General features: G+C 37.6%; 1 protein-coding gene and 1 long non-coding RNA gene across 3 annotated transcripts in view; one reads left to right on the top strand and one right to left on the bottom strand.

Moving 5' to 3' along the window:
* LOC149501264 (uncharacterized) overlaps nucleotides 1–19,257 on the top strand; it is a 344,283-nt gene that overhangs the window by 142,944 nt on the left and 182,082 nt on the right. The window lies entirely within an intron of this gene.
* LOC149501267 (uncharacterized) overlaps nucleotides 1–19,257 on the bottom strand; it is a 104,680-nt gene that overhangs the window by 32,514 nt on the left and 52,909 nt on the right. For both annotated transcript variants that reach the window (XM_089733751.1, XM_089733752.1), the window contains exons 6-7: nucleotides 18,403–18,500; nucleotides 8,171–8,396 (exon numbers count right to left, since the gene is read on the bottom strand). In XM_089733751.1, the coding sequence (XP_089589877.1) occupies nucleotides 8,171–8,396; nucleotides 18,403–18,500 (324 nt within the window). The remainder of the gene's footprint in view (nucleotides 1–8,170; nucleotides 8,397–18,402; nucleotides 18,501–19,257) is intronic.

The raw sequence follows: 19,257 nt of genomic DNA, 5'->3' as shown, positions 1-19,257 counted from the left end.
TGTCCTAGTGTTGATTTCTGCGATGAGGCCGATGATAAAATCCCGTAAGCATATTCATCAGGAAATACGTATATATTATATAATCCGTATTCACGAACATTTTTCATGTTGAACAACAATCGTGTAATAAAATTACTGTTTGTATATTACGGTTGGTTGAGACGGCTAGGTACCATCACACTGCCGGTTTTGCCGTGAAGCACTAATGCGTTTCGGTTTGAAGGCTGGAGTTGCCATTTTACCTAATTAATAGTGGGTGGGCTGTGAGCTCTTTCATCATCTAAACTAAAAAATGTGCGTAAAAGTAGTACTTACTGTAAGTCCACCTAACTTGGCCACTTCTATCTAATAATTGTATCTTCCGGTTTGAAGGTCAGTAAAGTCGTTATATAATGTTATTAAGAATCGGACATCATGTTTTTTTTTGCTTTCCCCATCCCATCCCCATTTCATCCTATTCCAGCTACGCCCGGACGGGTAGGTGAGCTCACGGGCTCAACCTGAGAGAATTTGCTAATACTAGCCCTAGCAAGCCGACATCATGTCTATGGGGGTATATGATAGGTCCAGAAAAAATATTGCAAAAAAAATACACTACAAATTTTAACTATCATATTAACAAGTATATTTTCTTGCTACCTATGTACGTTGTAGATTTAACATTGGTTTTACTTGTTTTTATATTTTTCGTTACGAAAACAAATTAGCTTTATCAATGACGGTCGCTTTTGATATTGGCGTCCGTTTGAGATAAGGTTTTATGCGCGTCTTGTTTCTCGGTTACTAGTAATGACCATCAAGATTGATTTAATAAAATCATGAGTACAAAACGTTTAGCCGATCTTCAATGAACTCCATATTCGATTTAGTGTTACACAGAGCGGTAAGAGAAATTTTGATAATAACGTTTTCGGCTATCGTGAGGAAAGGTTGCCTCAAGACCATGCAGATTGCAGAAACGTTAGCTGTGTTACTTGTCTGGGTATATAACGACATAACGTTATTTTTTTGTAACTATAGACACTAGGTACTTCTAAGACTGCGAGATTAATTATAGGAACTAATAGGAAGGTTTATTAGGAGCCTTCTAGAATTATGTAAATTGCGTATTTATTTTGCAAATGAAGCATCAAATTGTTATGTTAAAAATAAAAGCAAAACATACAGTTATGGACGGTACAAAATAAATAAATATTGAAAATTGTAAAAATAGTTTAGTTCTCAAAGGGATACGCAGAATTTTTTTTTTATAACAATACGCCACTGTTAATGCTAAACGACCATGTATTCGTTTGATGGGTAGGGTATCCCATATTATATTGATGTAATTGGGAATCAAATATTGGTAAGGAAAGGTTGGGAATTTCCCGATCCGTGAGTATGTGGAATAATATTTAAAAAATAATTGGAGCTTCGAGAAGTTTTAGTATTAAAAAGATCGGTGTGCTTAGTGCGAGTTTCTTAACGTTCTCGATAGCGTAAAAGTTAGCTCAATTTTGTATGCAGCTGGAACAGCGCTCCTAGCGGCAAACGTACGCAAACGATCCCATTTCATACAAATATGAGCTAACTTTTACGCTATCGAGACCGTTAAAAAACTCGCACTAAGCACACGGACTTAAAAAAATTAAAACACCCGTAATTCAGGTTGAGAAATAATTAGAATGGGGCTCACAAATCATTAAATTTATTTCAAGTAGGATAATCAAAGAACTGAAATCGTGTGCGCGGTAATTGGAATGCGAGCCTTTTAGCGCGATAACACCTGTACGGAGCGAGCGATCCCAGGCATCCCCTAATGAAGCCTAGCTAGCTTCACATGTTAATGTCAAATTATTCGCGCTTTATGCCGACCACATACCTGGTAATTTTACTGCAGATGAAGAGTCGTGAAGATTTTAATATTGAGTACATATTGTGAATAATATTCAACAAACGAATTTAAGGTTTGAGCTAGGTATTATTCCTTTGTAATTCTAAAATAACTATACTCGAGACCTTAGAACTTATATCTCAAGGTGGGTGGCGCATTTACGTTGTGGATGTCTATGGGCTCTAGGCTTGTGTAGTACATGTACTATGTACTAAAAGGAATTAATTCCCGACACTGAACGGAACGAACTATTCCTTTTCCTTTTTAAGACATCGTTCATTTAGTACTCTGTCGTACGTGAAACACGGAACGCGAGCGCGACTGATTTTGACCGAATGAGCGGCAACGATATGGTATGGTATCGGTGCATGAAAGAGTGAGACGCATGATAATATTCATTTGCCAAATTTGATCTCTGATAATTCTGATTCATCAAGCAATTTTGAACTTTATGTTTATATATTTACTGATTATTTTAATTTTTTATTTTGTATAAACATTTTGCGAAATTGTCTTTATTTTTTAACAATTTTTTTTCAAATATGTTTTTAGGACTCGATTTCCAAGCTAGTAAAATTAAATCATAATTAACTTTATTTACATTAGTTTAGAGTATATTTTCATCAGTAAATTTGACACCGGAATGAAATGAACTAAAATGTTAAACATTAATCTAGTACACTACCTACGTAATATTTTAGTACAAACAAACATTTAAAAAAAAAAAACTATTTATAGAACAGAAACGATTATTAGATTTAAAAAAAATAAGTCTTAAAAACTATCATATTACAAAACTTAATATAAATATAAAAAATAAAAATAAAAAAAGCATGATCTATCTGAAAATTAAATGATTGTAATTATTTTGATTTTTAAATACGCCATTCTGATTCTAAAATAACCCGACAAATATCTATAAAATTTCGATATCTTATATAATGCATTAAGAAAAAAATATCACAGATATTTTAATGTCTAAATAACTTAATGAAAAAAATAAACGGGTATAGATTAGAATGACAGTCCTAAACCTGCAAAGTATGAACTATGAAGGAAAATCAAAATATAATTCACTATTCGTTCAGTGTACTAAACTGTACTAAATGTACTAAAATATTGAATAGAATTCAGATAGAACAGTTCTAAGCCTGCGAAGTATGACGAAAATAAAAATATGATTCTTATTCGTTCAGTGTACTAAATTGTACTAAATGTACTAAAAGACTGAATTAGGACATCTGACAAATTGTCCTAGTACGGATCGCTCCGTTCAGTGTCCGAGCAAGAACAAGCCTAATGGGCTCCAGTAACCACTTAACACCAGGTGGGCTGTGAGCTCGTCCACCTATCTAAGCAATAAAAAAAAAGTGCAGTTTTTTTAAAGTAAATTTCGAGTTTAGCAAATAGTTTGAGGACGTGTAAATGTTAAATATAAACACTGTTCATAATATTAAAATTGTCGATAACTTTAGGTAAGCAGTTCGTTTCAATGTTGCCATTGTCATTGGAGAACATCGTAGTTTAGGACTAAAATATGAAAACAATTGAATACCTATTTACATTAAAATGTGTTTGTCATTTTTTTTACGTCTATATAAGAACATGAGCAACGTTAAATTCCTGGCAATCTTGTGAAGAATCGACTTCACGCGATAATTCTTTTGATTGTAATAGCATCTGCCGAGACGAGAGGTGTGCGCAGTGCTCACCCTGTCATGTAATTATTCCGCCATTCTCAGATTACCGATGAATGAATTCCAATGTTGCCAGCATTACGCGGCTACTTTTATAACCTGGTAAGTTTTTGTTAGCCTCCGTCCGAGTGGAACGAGGCTTGTTTTTACGACTATTTGTTCTTTAAATTCGTTACTACGCATAGCTTATATTGAATAAAATAAATTCTTAATTGAAATTGTAACAAAATACGTAGGTACTTTTTATTATGCACGAGTACACCGATAAATACATCGGTGTTAAATATATTATAATGTATATTGAATAAGTTTTATTTGAATAGCATTTTTGAAAACATTTTGCTCAATTTAGTGAAAATGGACGGTTAGAAAAGCTGATAATAGGAACTTTAAACGTTATTACATAACATGTCATATATACATAACTAGCGACCCGCCCTCGCTTCGCTTCGGAAACTGTAATTTATTATTGATTTCTCCACTATTTAGTGGATGTTATTGTACATATAAACTTTTCTCTTCAATCACTCTATCTATTAAAAAAAACCGCATCAAAATCCGTTGCGTAGTTTTAAAGATTTGAAAATACATAGGGATATAGGGACAGAGAAAGCGACTTTGTTTTGTACTATGTAGTGAAGAAAGAATGTTTTCGCTGGTCGCAGATATGACGATTCACGTTTACCTCGCGTTTATTATTCGTTCCTTCATTTCCATTATTTAAAAGATTAAAGCTTTATGGGGACCACAAACATTGGAAAGTACTCGAAACATATTTTATAACGTTCGGCAAGAAATTATTACATATAATATAATTGTGTGTCCGTCTTATGAATTACTGAATGTCACATGTATATATCGTGGAGAACGACTTTATAAGACACTGTTATCAACAAATAAGTGTCATTATGACTAAAAAAGTGTGTGTGTCCGCTCCGACGCACGACTGGAGTTTACTGGATATAAAAAATTAAACGAAACAATACGAGAAATAGTTCTATATTACGACAACACGATACACTACAGATTATTAACAAATTAACGAGACACAAAACAAACGACTAACAAATATATGAAAATACAATAACGAGAGAAACGCGCGATCAGTACGAGGCTTTGTGGCGGACTGCCGGCGCATGTACTAGCATGTCACACGAAATGCGCATAACGCATTTCGTGTGACATGCTAGTACGATTTTGGTCCCCATAATTTTCATACCCCGGGCCTATATATGTAAATCGATTCTAAAGGAGTAAACTCCAAAAAATAAAAACATTTAGGTTAAGTACGTCGTGACACCAAACTTGCATATTGAAGGGCGGAACGTGCACAGAGTTGAACTGAGAACAAAACTGTGGGCTTATCCTTGTTGTTGAGGATAACTTAAGGATGACTCGATGAGAATAACTTTAGGTTACCAACGATATGGTAGGAAAAAAAATTATAATTAAATTAAGCAGATTAGACATTCTTTTTTTTTTTTATTGCTAGATGAGTGGACGAGCTCACAGCCCACCTGGTGTTAAGTGGTTACTGGAGCCCATAGACATTTACGACGTAAATGCACCACCCACCTTGAGATACAAGTTCTAAGGTCTCAAGTATAGTTATAACGGCTACCCCACCCTTCAAACCGAAACGCATTATTGCTTCACGGCAGAAATAGGCAGGGTGGTGGTATCCACCCGCGCGGACTCACAAGAGGTCCTACCACCAGTAATAAAATCCTAAAATATGTTACACTACAAATACTCAGGTTAGTTTTTAAACACATCTAGTTTATTGTTATTGTTGCGTATAGCAATGAGCGGAAAGTTCATTGCACAAAATAAAATTTAATTTTTAAATTATGCAAAACAATACATTTTATCACGAGGTGTGTGTTAATAAACATGATCACTGCGTGTGCGGGTGCGCCGGCAGCGATCAAAAGGACAAATAAAAAGGAGGTTTTACTATCTCTGGTTTTACTTTTAAAGTGCAACACGTCCGTCGGTTCGCGGTGACATTCGACGAGAACGAAACTTAGCTTTAGTTGCAGAGCAAACACAACCAACTGTTTACGTTTGGATGTTCGACGTTTTCGAATGGAGCACAACGCTGTGTTATTTCCGTTCTTCATATAAAAATGGTATTAGTGTGGTATTTTTGGTATTCAATGTATGCATATTGTTTATTGTGGTTTCGAGATTTCAAAGTAAAGTAGATTATGTTTTACTGGATCCTAAATTGAGGCAGTCAGCGCAAAAGTGGCCTAAGCTTACCATAGTTATTATGGAGCAATGAGGCTTAAGTTTTCATTAATTTGAATTTGAGTAGACAAAAAAACTATACGCACAAAAATAAGGCTTACAAAGCCATCTGTTATCTATGGGTGAAACTATGGATAGGCCGGTTTTGAATTAAAATTTATTATATTTTAAATAAATTGCAATATACATAATTATAAACATGATTTTGAAAAATGGTGGGTTAGGCCACTTTTGCCCGGATGGCCTTCATTATACTTCACAAGAGCAAATCAGGAACTCTTATCAGTCAAACTAATATTTTCTTTGAGCAACTTAATAGGCTACTAATATGATATATTATGTATTAGTGATAAATCTTTTAAATTACTGAATATTGTGTAGAAATAATGATTTAATATTATATTTGTAATTTAAGTCTCTAATTATTGTATATTTTTGTATTGATCTATCTAAGTAGTGTTAGTCATAGTACATCGAACGAGATCTGCCGTGTTCTTTTTAGGAATTTCCGTATGTGAAAACGGATGGAAAATGCCGCCAATTGTTCAAGTAATACGTGCATATTGACCGATTTTCAATGTCTATTGTTTTTTGGTTTGCCATAAAGTGTGGTTTCTCTAAATATAAATATAATGATTCATTTTTTCTTGCATAGATCATTGAACTAGCTCACGATATTATGACAATGTGAACGCCGCCACTTACCTTTCAAATTCTCAGTTGTATTGTACAACAGAAGTCCCACCCTACAGACCGGAACGCATGTAACCGGTGGCATCTAGTCGTGCCCTTAACACGCTACCGCTAATCACGCAAATCTTATAAATTTCGCGGATATTTTTCCTTCATTATCAACTTTTAATACAAAAAAATTGTGGTTTTTCTATAAAACGACTAGCTGACCCGGCAGACTTCGCAGTGCCTCAATCGATAAATAAAAGACCTAAAGTTTTGTATAAAATAAACTTAAAAGAAACAAAAGGAATCCGTCCGACGGGGGACACATTAAAGGAAAAACAAAATTGTTATTTTTATTTAATTTCGAGCATTTTAATATGTATCTATCTTTTAAACCTTATCTGGACTTCTACAAATAATTCAAGACCAAAATTAGCCAAATCGGTCCAGCCGTTCTCGAGTTTTAGCGATACTAACCAACAGCAATTCATTTTTCTATATATAGATATATAGATTTTATTCCTTCATTATAAACTTTGAATACTAAGTTAATCGCGTATCTTAATACACTGGGCGCCTAAACACAATGCGTTAATGGCGTGAACATTTTATAATTGATGTTTAGAGTCATCACGATGCATCATGTGACTAATAATAGTTGTGTATTAGTGGATGATGTGGTTGTCCTTCATCGAAATGCCGTTACGCGTAACGAGGTCCCGTTCGGGAGAGTTTTGTAAAGGTTTTTAGGCAGGCACTGGAGAGACATTCGAGAAGTGATTACTAGTTTAGCGAGCGAGAAAGGTTAATAAGATTAAAAGGAAACAAGCTGTTGAACTTGAAGCAGCGATATGAAATCATATTGTAGTGTTATTTAGCGGAAAGAAAGTATATATTTTTTGCTTTCTAAGTGGGCTAGCTGATGGACTACTCTAGTGTCAAGAGGTCACCGGAGCCCATAGATATTAACAACATAAATGCAACTACCCAGCTACCCAGCTAGAGACACAAATTCTGAGTTTCAGTTTTATAGTACGGCTACCCCATCCTTCGAACCGAAGCATTACTCCTTTATATAGAATATAATATAACCTAAAGAAACACTGAATTAACAAAATAAAATAATACACATAGCTTTGTTCCTCGCGTTCCCGGTAAAAATCTCTTATTTATTTGTCTACTGTGACAAAGGAACCACAGTTTAGACATAATTACATATATTTAATTTTAAGCTTGTATTGTTCTTTGAAAATAAATTTTAATAAATTTGAATTAAAAATAGTGTAAGAAAAAATGATTTTATTGTAAAAAAGCGTGGGGTGCTTTTCAGGATATTATCAAAAATACCCTTCTACTCATATCTGTTCATAATATATTTATAACTACTGATACCATGCAGCCCACGTTTTTTTTTTTTTTTTTTACAATAAAATCATTTTTTCCTACACTATTATTTATTTATTATTAAACTATTATTTATTTTACATTTTATAGTTAAATTTAAATTTTTAAATTTTTTTTTAAATATTGTATTGTCATCGGTCCTTAATAAGTATACCAAATTTCGAGTTAATCCGACGTTTTGAAGGGGGTCAAAATCATGTTCTAAGATTCCGTTACATACATACGTCTGAAGCTAATAAAAGCGTATTGAAAAGTTAGCACATACCTTGCATTTCATGGCCAGTACCAGTTGATATCTATGTGCTGTCAAGGCGTCTTTGTAGGAGCCTTGGCTAAAGTAAGCCGCCCCGAGATTGCCGTGAGCGCGGCATTCTCCTGCCGTGTCCCCCAGTGATTTCGCGACAGCCAGGTCTTGCTGCATGTAGTTGATGGCAGCGTCCAGTTGGCTCAGCGCCCAGTGAGCTGATGATAATGCACTGAATACCGACCCTCTGCGGAGACCAACCGTTTTTTTTTTAGTATGATTAAATATTTATTAATTTGAGTTTTTGGGATATTTCATCAGTATTTCCCCTTGCAGTGTGTACATTAATGAAATTTGAATGTGTTTTAAATAAAATTACATTAAAAAATTAAATTCAAAACGAGACCGTTTCAAAACTCCAAGGGAAAGGGAAATGAATACTATTATATTTATTCAAATGTTTTGTTTGTGATAAAAATAAGAACATTCATCATTTTTGAGATAAATATTTTTTTATTGACATTGCGGTTGATAATAATAATAATAATAATTATTTTTTATTACTTTCGATGGGTGGACGAGCTCACAGCCCACCTGGTGTTAAGTGGTTACTGGAGCCCATAGACATCTACAACGTAAATGCGCCACCCATCTTGAGATATAAGTGCTAAGATCTCAAGTATAGTTACAACGGCTGCCCTACCCTTCAAACCGAAACGCATTACTGCTTCACGGCAGAAATAGGCAGGCTGATGGTACCTACCCGCGCGGACTCACAAGAGGTCCTACCACCAGTGAATAATGAATCATACGATTTTTTTCCTTCACAAATAAATTAGTAGATACTAAAGAATTACGTTTAGATAGAATGAAACGCAATGGGCCGACACTTTAATTAAAACTTAATTTTTCCCTACGAGTATAACTTATTTGAAAATTGACATTACGAACAAGGTATAAAATTACAACATTTACCGTAAATGTTTAATTACGATTCCAAATTATCCATTACTTAACGGGAAGACATTAAGATTTATCAGAAGACCGCCTTACGGGTTCAACAAATTGAAGCTCTCTTCAAGTGAGATAAAAAGGCTTACGACAATAACGAGCACATTTCAGTAATTATTTCCAGCAAAAGCAGTATATTATATAAAATACGTTGAGAAATTATAAGCACACAGATCAATGCGAAGCATAGCTTTATTTTACATCGTAAAAGAGATAAATGCAAAAGGAAGGCATTAGTAGACGAAGACCCACTAAGCTCTTGCCCAAACGTCCGGTGCCCAATTGAGGTAGCGGGTTACCACCATCAATACTGAGCAGACTCAAAGCCCACCCCGAGGATGCTCAACCGCCGGAGTGGTTGGGAGGAATCCACGACTTTGTTTGAATAAGTACTTAGGTATATTATATTTAATTTATTGCGAGACTAGAATCGTTGAAATAAACTATTGAAGTCGTCGTGGCCTAAAGGATACGACGTCCGGTGCATTCGTGTTGAAGCGATGCACCGGTGTTCGAATCCCACAAGCGGGTACAAATTTTTCCAATGAAATACGTACTCAACAAATGTTCACGATTGACTTGTACGGTGAAGGAATAACATCGTGTAATAAAAATCAAACCCGCAAAATTATAATTTGCGTAATTACTGGTGGTAGGACCACTTGTGAGGTGGGTGGCGCATTTACGTTGTAGATGTCTATGGGCTCCAGTAACCACTTAACCCCAGGTGGGCTGTGAGCTCGTCTATCCATCTAAGCAATAAAAAAAAAACATTACATAGAAATAAGTCGTCGATTTACTGATATCAGAATTTAATGAAGCTGTAAATGTATCATAACCATATTTATCTAGCACTTTACTGGTGGTAGGATCTCTTGTGATTCCGCGCGAGTAGGTACCACCACCCTGCCTATTTCTGCCGTGAAGCCGTAATGCGTTTCGGTTTGAAGGGTGGGGCAGCCGTTATAACTATACTTGAGACCTGAGAACTTATGTATATCTCAGGGGGGTGGGGCATTTTACGTTGTAGATGTCTATGGGCTCCAGTAACCACTTAAAATTAGGTGGGCTGTAAGCATATCTAAGTAATAAAAAAAATAAAAACTTGGGAAATACCTCATGAAATTCCAACAAAAGGTAAAAAACTAAAGAATACAAATATTACAAAAGGTAAATAACAGATAAACAAAGACTACCCACTTCCGAGAGGGCCGCTCAACGGTAGACGCGATCCTTCGCGTGCGGGCCCTCTCGGAGGAGGCCGTCTCCAGGGGTGGGGTGGCTTTGGCGGTGTCGCTCGATATCGCCAATGCATTTAACACCCTGCCCTGGTCCGTGATAGGGGGGGCGCTGGAACGACATAGAGTGCCCCCCTACCTTCGCCGGCTGGTGGGTTCCTACTTAGAGGACAGATCGGTCACGTGTACCGGACATGGTGGGATCCTGCACCGGTTCCCGGTCATGCGCGGTGTTCCACAGGGGTCGGTGCTCGGCCCCCTTTTGTGGAATATCGGGTATGACTGGGTGCTGAGAGGTGCCCTCCTCCCGGGCCTGAGCGTAATATGTTACGCGGACGACACGTTGGTCGTGGCCCGGGGGGGGAGTTTTGCTGAGTCTGCCCGTCTTGCTACGGCTGGGGTGGCGCATGTCGTCGGCAAAATTAGGAGATTGGGCCTCGGCGTGGCGCTCAGTAAATCCGAGGCCATGTGGTTCCACAGGCCCCGGAGAGTGCCACCTGTCGATGCCCATATCGTGGTTGGAGGCGTCCGTATCGGGGTCGGGGTGCAGTTGAAGTACCTCGGCCTCATTCTGGACAGTCGTTGGACCTTCCGTGCTCACTTTCAGAACCTGGTCCCTCGTTTGTTGGGGGTGGCCGGCGCGCTAAGCCGGCTTCTGCCCAACGTCGGGGGGCCTGACCAGGTGACGCGCCGTCTCTATACGGGGGTGGTGCGATCAATGGCCCTATACGGGGCGCCCGTGTGGGGCCAGTCCCTGGCCGTGGGGGTGGCGAGGCTGCTGCAACGGCCGCAACGCACCATCGCGGTCAGGGTCATCCGTGGTTATCGCACCATCTCCTTTGAGGCGGCGTGTGTACTGGCTGGGACGCCGCCTTGGGTTCTGGAAGCGGAGGCGCTCGCCGCTGACTATAAGTGGCGGGCTGAACTTCGTGCCCGGGGCGTGGCGCGTCCCAGCCCCAGTGTGGTCAGAGCACGGAGGGCCCAATCTCGGCGGTCCGTGCTGGAGTCGTGGTCCAGACGGCTGGCTGATCCTTCGGCTGGTCGTAGGACCGTCGAGGCGATTCGCCCGGTCCTTGTGGATTGGGTGAATCGTGACAGAGGACGCCTCACTTTCCGGCTTACGCAGGTGCTCACTGGGCATGGTTGTTTCGGTGAGTTCCTGCACCGGATCACAGCCGAGCCGACGGCAGAGTGCCACCATTGTGGTTGCGACTTGGACACGGCAGAGCATACGCTCGTCGCCTGCCCCGCATGGGAGGGGTGGCGCCGTGTCCTCGTCGCAAAAATAGGAACCGACTTGTCGTTGCCGAGTGTTGTGGCATCGATGCTCGGCGACGACGAGTCGTGGAAGGCGATGCTCGACTTCTGCGAGTGCACCATCTCGCAGAAGGAGGCGGCGGGGCGCGTGAGAGACGCACAATCCCGCCGCCGTCGAGCGGGGGCCAGGGAGGCGGATTTCGCCCAAGCCCTGGCCCTCTAAGTGTTTCGGGTCCCCCTCACATGTCGGTCTGGGGACCGGCGAGGGGGGCCTAAGAAGACGACGTGCAAGCTGCTCTGCACGCGTTTTACGCAAGAGCATCCGGGTGATGGAAGGCCGGCTATCCTCGACCCACGCTGGTTCTGGCCCAGCGGGGTATTCCGTAGGGTAACCCACTCTAACCGGCGCCATCTAGGCGGGCTTCGGACAGTCTGCCGACCGAGAGGGCTGGTGGTCGTGGCGCCGACGACCGCCAGTCCGGCGTCCCGAGGGGGAGGGTGATGGGAGAGATGTGCTCCGCACTAAACGCTTCACTTTCCCCCCTTTGCCTTGTCATGAGTTCTGTCTCATGCGAGGTTTGGACGTTGGTTGTTGAGCGACAGGAGGTTTTAGTCAGTTCGACTCTGACATACCCCGCCCAGTATCCCCAGAAAAGGGCGGAAGTCCGGCGATTTCCTCCTGACCAAAAAAAAAAAAAAAAAAAAAACCCACAAACCTATTTACAAATAGACACTTCCCACCCGGCCAGCGCGCCCGTGATCGCTAAATAGCTAGTGTGAAACCGATTAAAATAATCCGAGATAAATATTTTAATTCGTGGCCAGCCTAATGAATCACGTCACCCGTCAACCCTGGCAAAGGCGCGTTGTAATGCGACGTCACACTACGTCACCTCGGAGAAAACGATTTCGTATTCCGTAATTGATACTTTAAGGTTTAGAAAATTGATTTATTTTTCGGAGTATAGTATTGCAATAGTTAATCAATAAATATGGTTCTTCGATTTTTTATCTTCAGTTTTTTTTTAATTCTTAGTCAGCCGACTTAACCTAATAGGTGTATGGCTCTAATAAAGAATAAAAAAAACTTAGTCTAAGTTCAGTATAGTTACAACGGCTTCCCTTCAAACCGAAACGCATTACTGCTTCACGGCAGAAATAGACAGGGTGGTGGTACCTACCCGTGCGGACTCACAAGACGTCCTACCACTAGTAGATTGGCAGAGGAAGTTCAAGTGTCACCTGTTGTTGAATGCTTTTCACAGTTCGTTGACATACAAATAGATTTAACTGACATTGAGACATGAGGTCAAATTTTCAATTGAAGATGGCGGCTTTTTTTTGTGGGTAAGCAAATTTGAGCGACATTCTCCACAACTAATATACAATATTTGTATAAACATTCTTAATTTAAATCCTAGAAGAAAGCTGATTCATTTGCCTTGAAAAAAGAATAAGAAGGTTTTTTTTAAATGGCAACACATATCTTAAATAGAAGTACTCACATAGTTTCATTTTTCTTAAAGAGATCAGTATAAATTTTGGTAACTATTAACTCACGTAGATTAAGGCATTAAATTACTTAAATATACTATATATGTTCTTAATTACGCAAATCTACTTCACTAGTCGTTTATACTATCATAATTTAAATCAACACAGTGATGACCCTAAGTTAATCGTATCGCTATACCATTTTAATCTCGTCATCTGTCAACGAGGATGGTATCTTTAAAAAAAAACTGGCACCTATTTTATATATGTAGTATCGTTACAGAATAGGGCCGTATCGGTTCGCTTCGATCCATCAAGTGCGAGATAAGATCTAGTCGAGGTGTGGGTTTCGACGCCGCTTCGATTCACTTTGGCCCGAGTTAAGGTGACAATTTTGGATGAAAAGAGTCACTTAATGTCCCCGAAATGTATAGAGACGACGCGGCTTATTCAATCAACGTCTCGTACGATGGAAACCTGTTTAAACGTTACAATGTTTATAATCCGGACCAGAGCGGAAAAGCTATTTAATCTTATACCTTTAAACGAGCAATTCTTATATATATGTAATCTGAATCTTGGAAACGGCTCAAACGATTTTCTTAAAATTTAGTATACAGGGGATTTCGGGGGCGATAAATCGATCTAGCTACGATTTATTTTTAGAAATTGTTGTTTTTTTCGTGTTTTCAATAATCAACTTTATCGATAATCAACTTTGACTCTTCTCGACATCTATTGGCGAATAATAATACTATTTTTCTTAATTGAGAGCAACTAACTGCTTTAAAGACACAACAAGATGGCGTCATATAAAAAAAACCCGAGTAAAGCTCGGTCATCATCTAGTTTGAATTTAAATACCAATTCGGTCTTTGTTAAATAATTTTATTGTTTCGTGTTCGTTTTTTTTTAATGACTTATCCCGTGCAGAAAATACCTGATCTTTATCAAATACCACTACTTTTGCATTCGTATCGAGATCAAGAGATTAAAATGATAAATTTAATTATAATCAATGATTTCGTTAAAATCATAATAAAATTTAGTTATAAAAGAATTCATTCATTCAATTCACTATGCGTTTTAGTAAGAAGTCGGTAATAAAACTAAAACAAATCACTTCAAGATTACCGTTTCTGGAACGCCTGTACATTAAGTATCAAGTAGATAAGGTGTCTTATATTAAAATAAATTTACAGTATATTTCAAATGATGTGTAATCAGTTTGACTTAAGCGATCATTAGTACGGAATCTGGAAGTGGGCTTCTTCAGACGTACTTTATGTAACCGATCGATTTCACAATTTCATTTTGTAGAACCTTCACATTACAGACAATTCGTTAAGAAATCAAAGAATAATCTGTTATTATATTATTTCTAGAGATTCGATTATTTATAGGCAAACCTTTTTTATTCATTTTGTAGTTTATATGAAAACGATTTGTGAAATATATCTATCTATCTCTATATATGTAGGTATATAAAAATGAATTGCTGTTCGTTAGTCTCCCTAAAACTCGAGAACGGCTGGACCGATTTGGCTAATTTTGGTCTTGAATTATTTGTAGAAGTCCAGAGAAGGTTTAAAAGATAGATACATAATATGAAAATGCTCGAAATTAAATAAAAATAACAATTTTGTTTTTCCTTTGATGTGTCCCCCGTCGGGCGGATTCCTTTTGTTTCTTTTAAGTTTATTTCATACAAAACTTTAGGTCTTTTATTTATCGATTGAGGCACTGCGAAGTCTGCCGAATCAGCTAGTGATCAATGAAAATAATTGTGCATTCTTAAATTCAAATTGAACTACATATGTACATATATTCACTAATTATAGTTGTAGATTTTATGAAGACACTCAAAACGTTTCAAAACAGATTACAACACGAAAATCGTCAGTAAAAAGGATTACACGAATTTCATTGAACAAAATTTAACTGACATAAATTGAACTAAAATACGTGTCGAAGTTACTTGTACGGTCGTACAAGGAGAAATGCCAATCGTTAGGTCCGCCGGGTCATTAACGGTGGTTTTAATAGTCCCATAAACAGTCCGCCCTCCATACAGAGATGGGAAGATCCTCAACTGTATTTCGGGAATGTACACGTACGTACCCCGAAGTCGATGTTTCAATTGGTTACAATTTGTTCTTATTTATTACGCTATTGATATTGCAGTGTTCCGTGCGACGTTCTCGTCAATTTCACCGATCGTTTTTTTTTTCTTTTTCTTAACATAAAACCGTCGAAGACAACAGACAAGTATCTATAAGATATATAAGAGGGGTTCTCTTTTAAATTTGTTGAATATCTTTATATTAATACGTGAAGCAGAAACTTAGTATCCCTTTTTACGAAAATTGCGCGGACGGAGGAGTTTGAAATTTTCCACACTTAAAGAGAATATAGAGAAGAAGTGCACAATGCTAATATATTTTTTTAAGATAATGCATAAAAGATATATGAAATTAATAAAGAAAACATTATGTATTTGACGCACACACGCATACCATTTATTGTCAAACTTTTGTTCTTGACGTCTGTTGTCAAATTGAGAATAGATTAAATATTGTATGTCTTTATTAATATTTTTCTATAGTTTAGTCTTGGCGAAATCTGTGGTTATAGAAGTATAATAGTCTCTGAAAATAGAATCTTAATAGTGTACAAAATTAAAATTTCAATTAATAATAGACCACTAGTTTCTTTAAAACTGAGCGCTATATTGGCATATCTATATTTAGCAGCATTATCTCTCACATGAACTTCATCTTTTTATGGATGGCATTTATTTGTACATTCAATAAAAAGGTTTAATGAAGCACGAAAACATAAGAAACTAGCCGAAGTGTGAAAAATGCAAGCTGAATTCCTTTTACCAAGTTAGTGAAGTCACAAACAACAATTTGGAATGCAGCGGCCGATTCCAGACAAGTAACCTTTATGGTAGCCATTTACGTTATATTATAAATAGATACTGTAAATAAATCGATGAGTGTTAATATGAAAATTGGAAAATATTTTTAACAAATTATCTATACTACTATTATAAAGAGGAAAAATTTGTTTGTTTGTTTGTATTGAATAGGTTCCGGAACTACTGAACCGATTTGCAAAATTCTTTCACTGTTTGAATGCTACACTATTCCCGAGTGACATAGGCCATAATCTTTTTTGAAAAAAATTAAGCATCCTTACTAAAACTCCAATAATGTAACCCACAGTGTGAAAAAAGGTTACCTAAAATATTCTTTACATCGCGTGACCTGCGAAAACTATTGATGATACAATAAAATAATGTACTAAGACTTTGTAGAACACATTATTATTTACAAAAAGTATCACGACAGCATATGTCTAACTATTATACTTATGCCACAATAAGTGTTCTTTTATTTAAAAAAATAAAATAACGTCAAATATCGTTGAAATTTTTATTAAAGACCCGAGCGGAGCCGGAGCGGGCCGCTTGTTTATCATAATTTTGTTTTTTGTTAATGTTCTTTAACGGATTTTTTTTGTACTATAGCTTTTTTTATTGCCCTTGTTGGTATACAAGCATAGGGCCCACCTGTTGGTGAGTGGTTACCGTCGCCCAATGCCAGGAGCAGAACCAAACCGCTGCCTACCGATATCAGCATTTGCATTCATAAGCCACTCGACACTTTCGATTTATTAAAACTGTTCAGATAAAATTTACCGCGTCTTCATTTCTACGGTCCGCGCAATAATATAAATCAAATCGATATAAATAAATGCCTTTAAGAAGAGGCTACGGTTCCTTTTTAGTAAATATAAATTATAAGACTGTCAACGGTTACATACCGCATGTGATTAAAAATAATGTTACAATCAACCGAATAAGCCGTATCCGAAGACATTTGTCTTCTTCTTATTAACTCTGAAAGGGTACGAGGCGTGTTAATGGCGCGAAATTGTTATTAAAGTATTGAGATCGATCGGTTGATACTCGCTGTATGTACAATATTTCTTTTACTTCTCATTTTAATAAACAATAATAAGTGGTTTCTTATTCTTGTCAGTGCGATTTCCTTCGTGAAACTAATTAAAATAACTTAATGAGTCACTTATAACGTGAAAACGTGTTATATGTATAACAAAGTAAATTATTTTTTATTCCTTAGGTGAGTTGACGTGCTCACAGCCCATCTGGTGTTAAGGGGTTACTGGAGCCGATAGACATTTACAACGTAAAAGCGCCACCCACTTTGAGATATAAGTTGTAAGGTCTCAGTATAGTTACAACGGCTGCCCCACCCTTTAAGCCGAAACGCATTACTGCTTCATGGCAGAAATAGGCGCGGTGGTGGTACCTACCCGTGCGGACTCACATGAGGTCCTACCACCAGTAATTTAGAATTTAGTTACCAGTTAATTTAGAATTTAGACTTTTTTGTATTTGAAAATCAGGATTTCGGTGTAAATGATTATAGTCCCTTGCTTATTTCTGTAATGTGCTTCAGTTTGAATGGTGGGGCAGCCGTTGTACTGTGTAAAACGGAAACCTTAGAACTCATGTCGTAAGGCGGGTGGCGGCATTTACTTTGTAGGTGCTTATTGGCCCCGCTAACCACTTATAGCAGGCTTAGTTTTTAGTTTAGTCTGTGTCGAGTCGGCGCTCAATAAACAGGTTGCAAACTGTCGTGTCCTTAATCGTTATCACCCTATATAATACACACGCTCTATATATAAGGACAGACTCAACATAGTCGTGCCCCCGACGCGACAATACCGGGTGGAGCGTGAACTCGTCCACTAAAAACACTAAAATACAAGTCACAGAACCAATAAACGGTAAAAGTAAAAGAAACATCAAAAGAAGAAACAGAAAAGTCCTTCCCTACGGCACTTATGGATATATAAATTTATAACCAAAAGAAGACTGAGATTAAGTAGGCCGGTCATAAAACTCATGCCAAATCCCTATGATCCCTATCCCAGCATGACATGAGGACATGCTGCGCCGACTCCGCATAATGTGATATATAAGAGCAAGAAGAAGAAGATTGAAGTAAAATTAGGTTTTTTTTATTGCTAAGATCGGTGGACGAGCTCACAGCCCACCTGGTGTTAAGTAGTTACTGGAGCCCATAGACATCTACAGCGTAAATGCGCCACCCATCTTGAGATATAAGTTCTAAAATCTCAGTATATATGAGTTACAACGGCTGCTTATTAAATATCACTATACAATATACACCAAGCATATTATTATTTTAAACATACCTTAGTTTTAGGGAGCATGATCCTATACGTAGTGCCGCTTCTAATACAGTCACGGCAGACTGATAGTGACCGGCTGCCAGAAGCTCTTGACCGACAACCTGCAAATATTCATAACTTACATATTACTGAACTTATAAATCTAAATATAACTATTTTATTATAGGAAATAGTCTTTTTCGCGCCTTTAATCACCTTTAAGGTTTAATGTCGTGTTTTTTATTGCCATTACATTACGCCTCAGTCGTTCGTGACAACGAGAACTGTAATGTATTCAGAGCGTCGGAAATAATAATATAATAAAATGACAATAAAATATAAAATGTTCAACCGTAAAAGTTGTTTCAATTAATTAGATATAATGAACTATTTGACGCGGCCTTGCAGACACTATGGGACAACAAAATGTAAAATAAAATAAAAACTTCTCCCACATATTAATGTAGAATAGGGATCGCAGCGCATAAAATAAAACTTCCACTGCTCCAAACTCTTCTGTTATAATTATAATTAAAAATTAATTAACACTTTTATTACGCCTTGCTCATTTTTTAACCGTCTTCGCCATCTTCCTTTTCTCTGTCATTCTCTTCTCTCTTTCTTTTCGTTTTCTCTCACTCACATCTTAACGCTCCGTTCTACACTCTTTTCATACGTTCCGTTCTTATCAATCCTATATTAATTATGTTTACAATATCTTTAAGTAATTAATTGTTTTTATAGGAGCAAAGTTCATTCATACTACATACCAAAAACCACCAGTATTCAATAGTGCGTTTGCAAAGATTTTTTTAAAAATTTTTTGAAAGCAGATGAGCATATGACCCATCTAATGGTAGCCTCCGTTGCTCATGGGCA

This window comes from Bombyx mandarina, chromosome 16 (assembly GCF_030267445.1).
Source record: "Bombyx mandarina strain Sakado chromosome 16, ASM3026744v2".
Classification (NCBI taxonomy): domain Eukaryota; kingdom Metazoa; phylum Arthropoda; class Insecta; order Lepidoptera; family Bombycidae; genus Bombyx; species Bombyx mandarina.
This window is presented reverse-complemented; position numbering and strand designations above follow the sequence as displayed.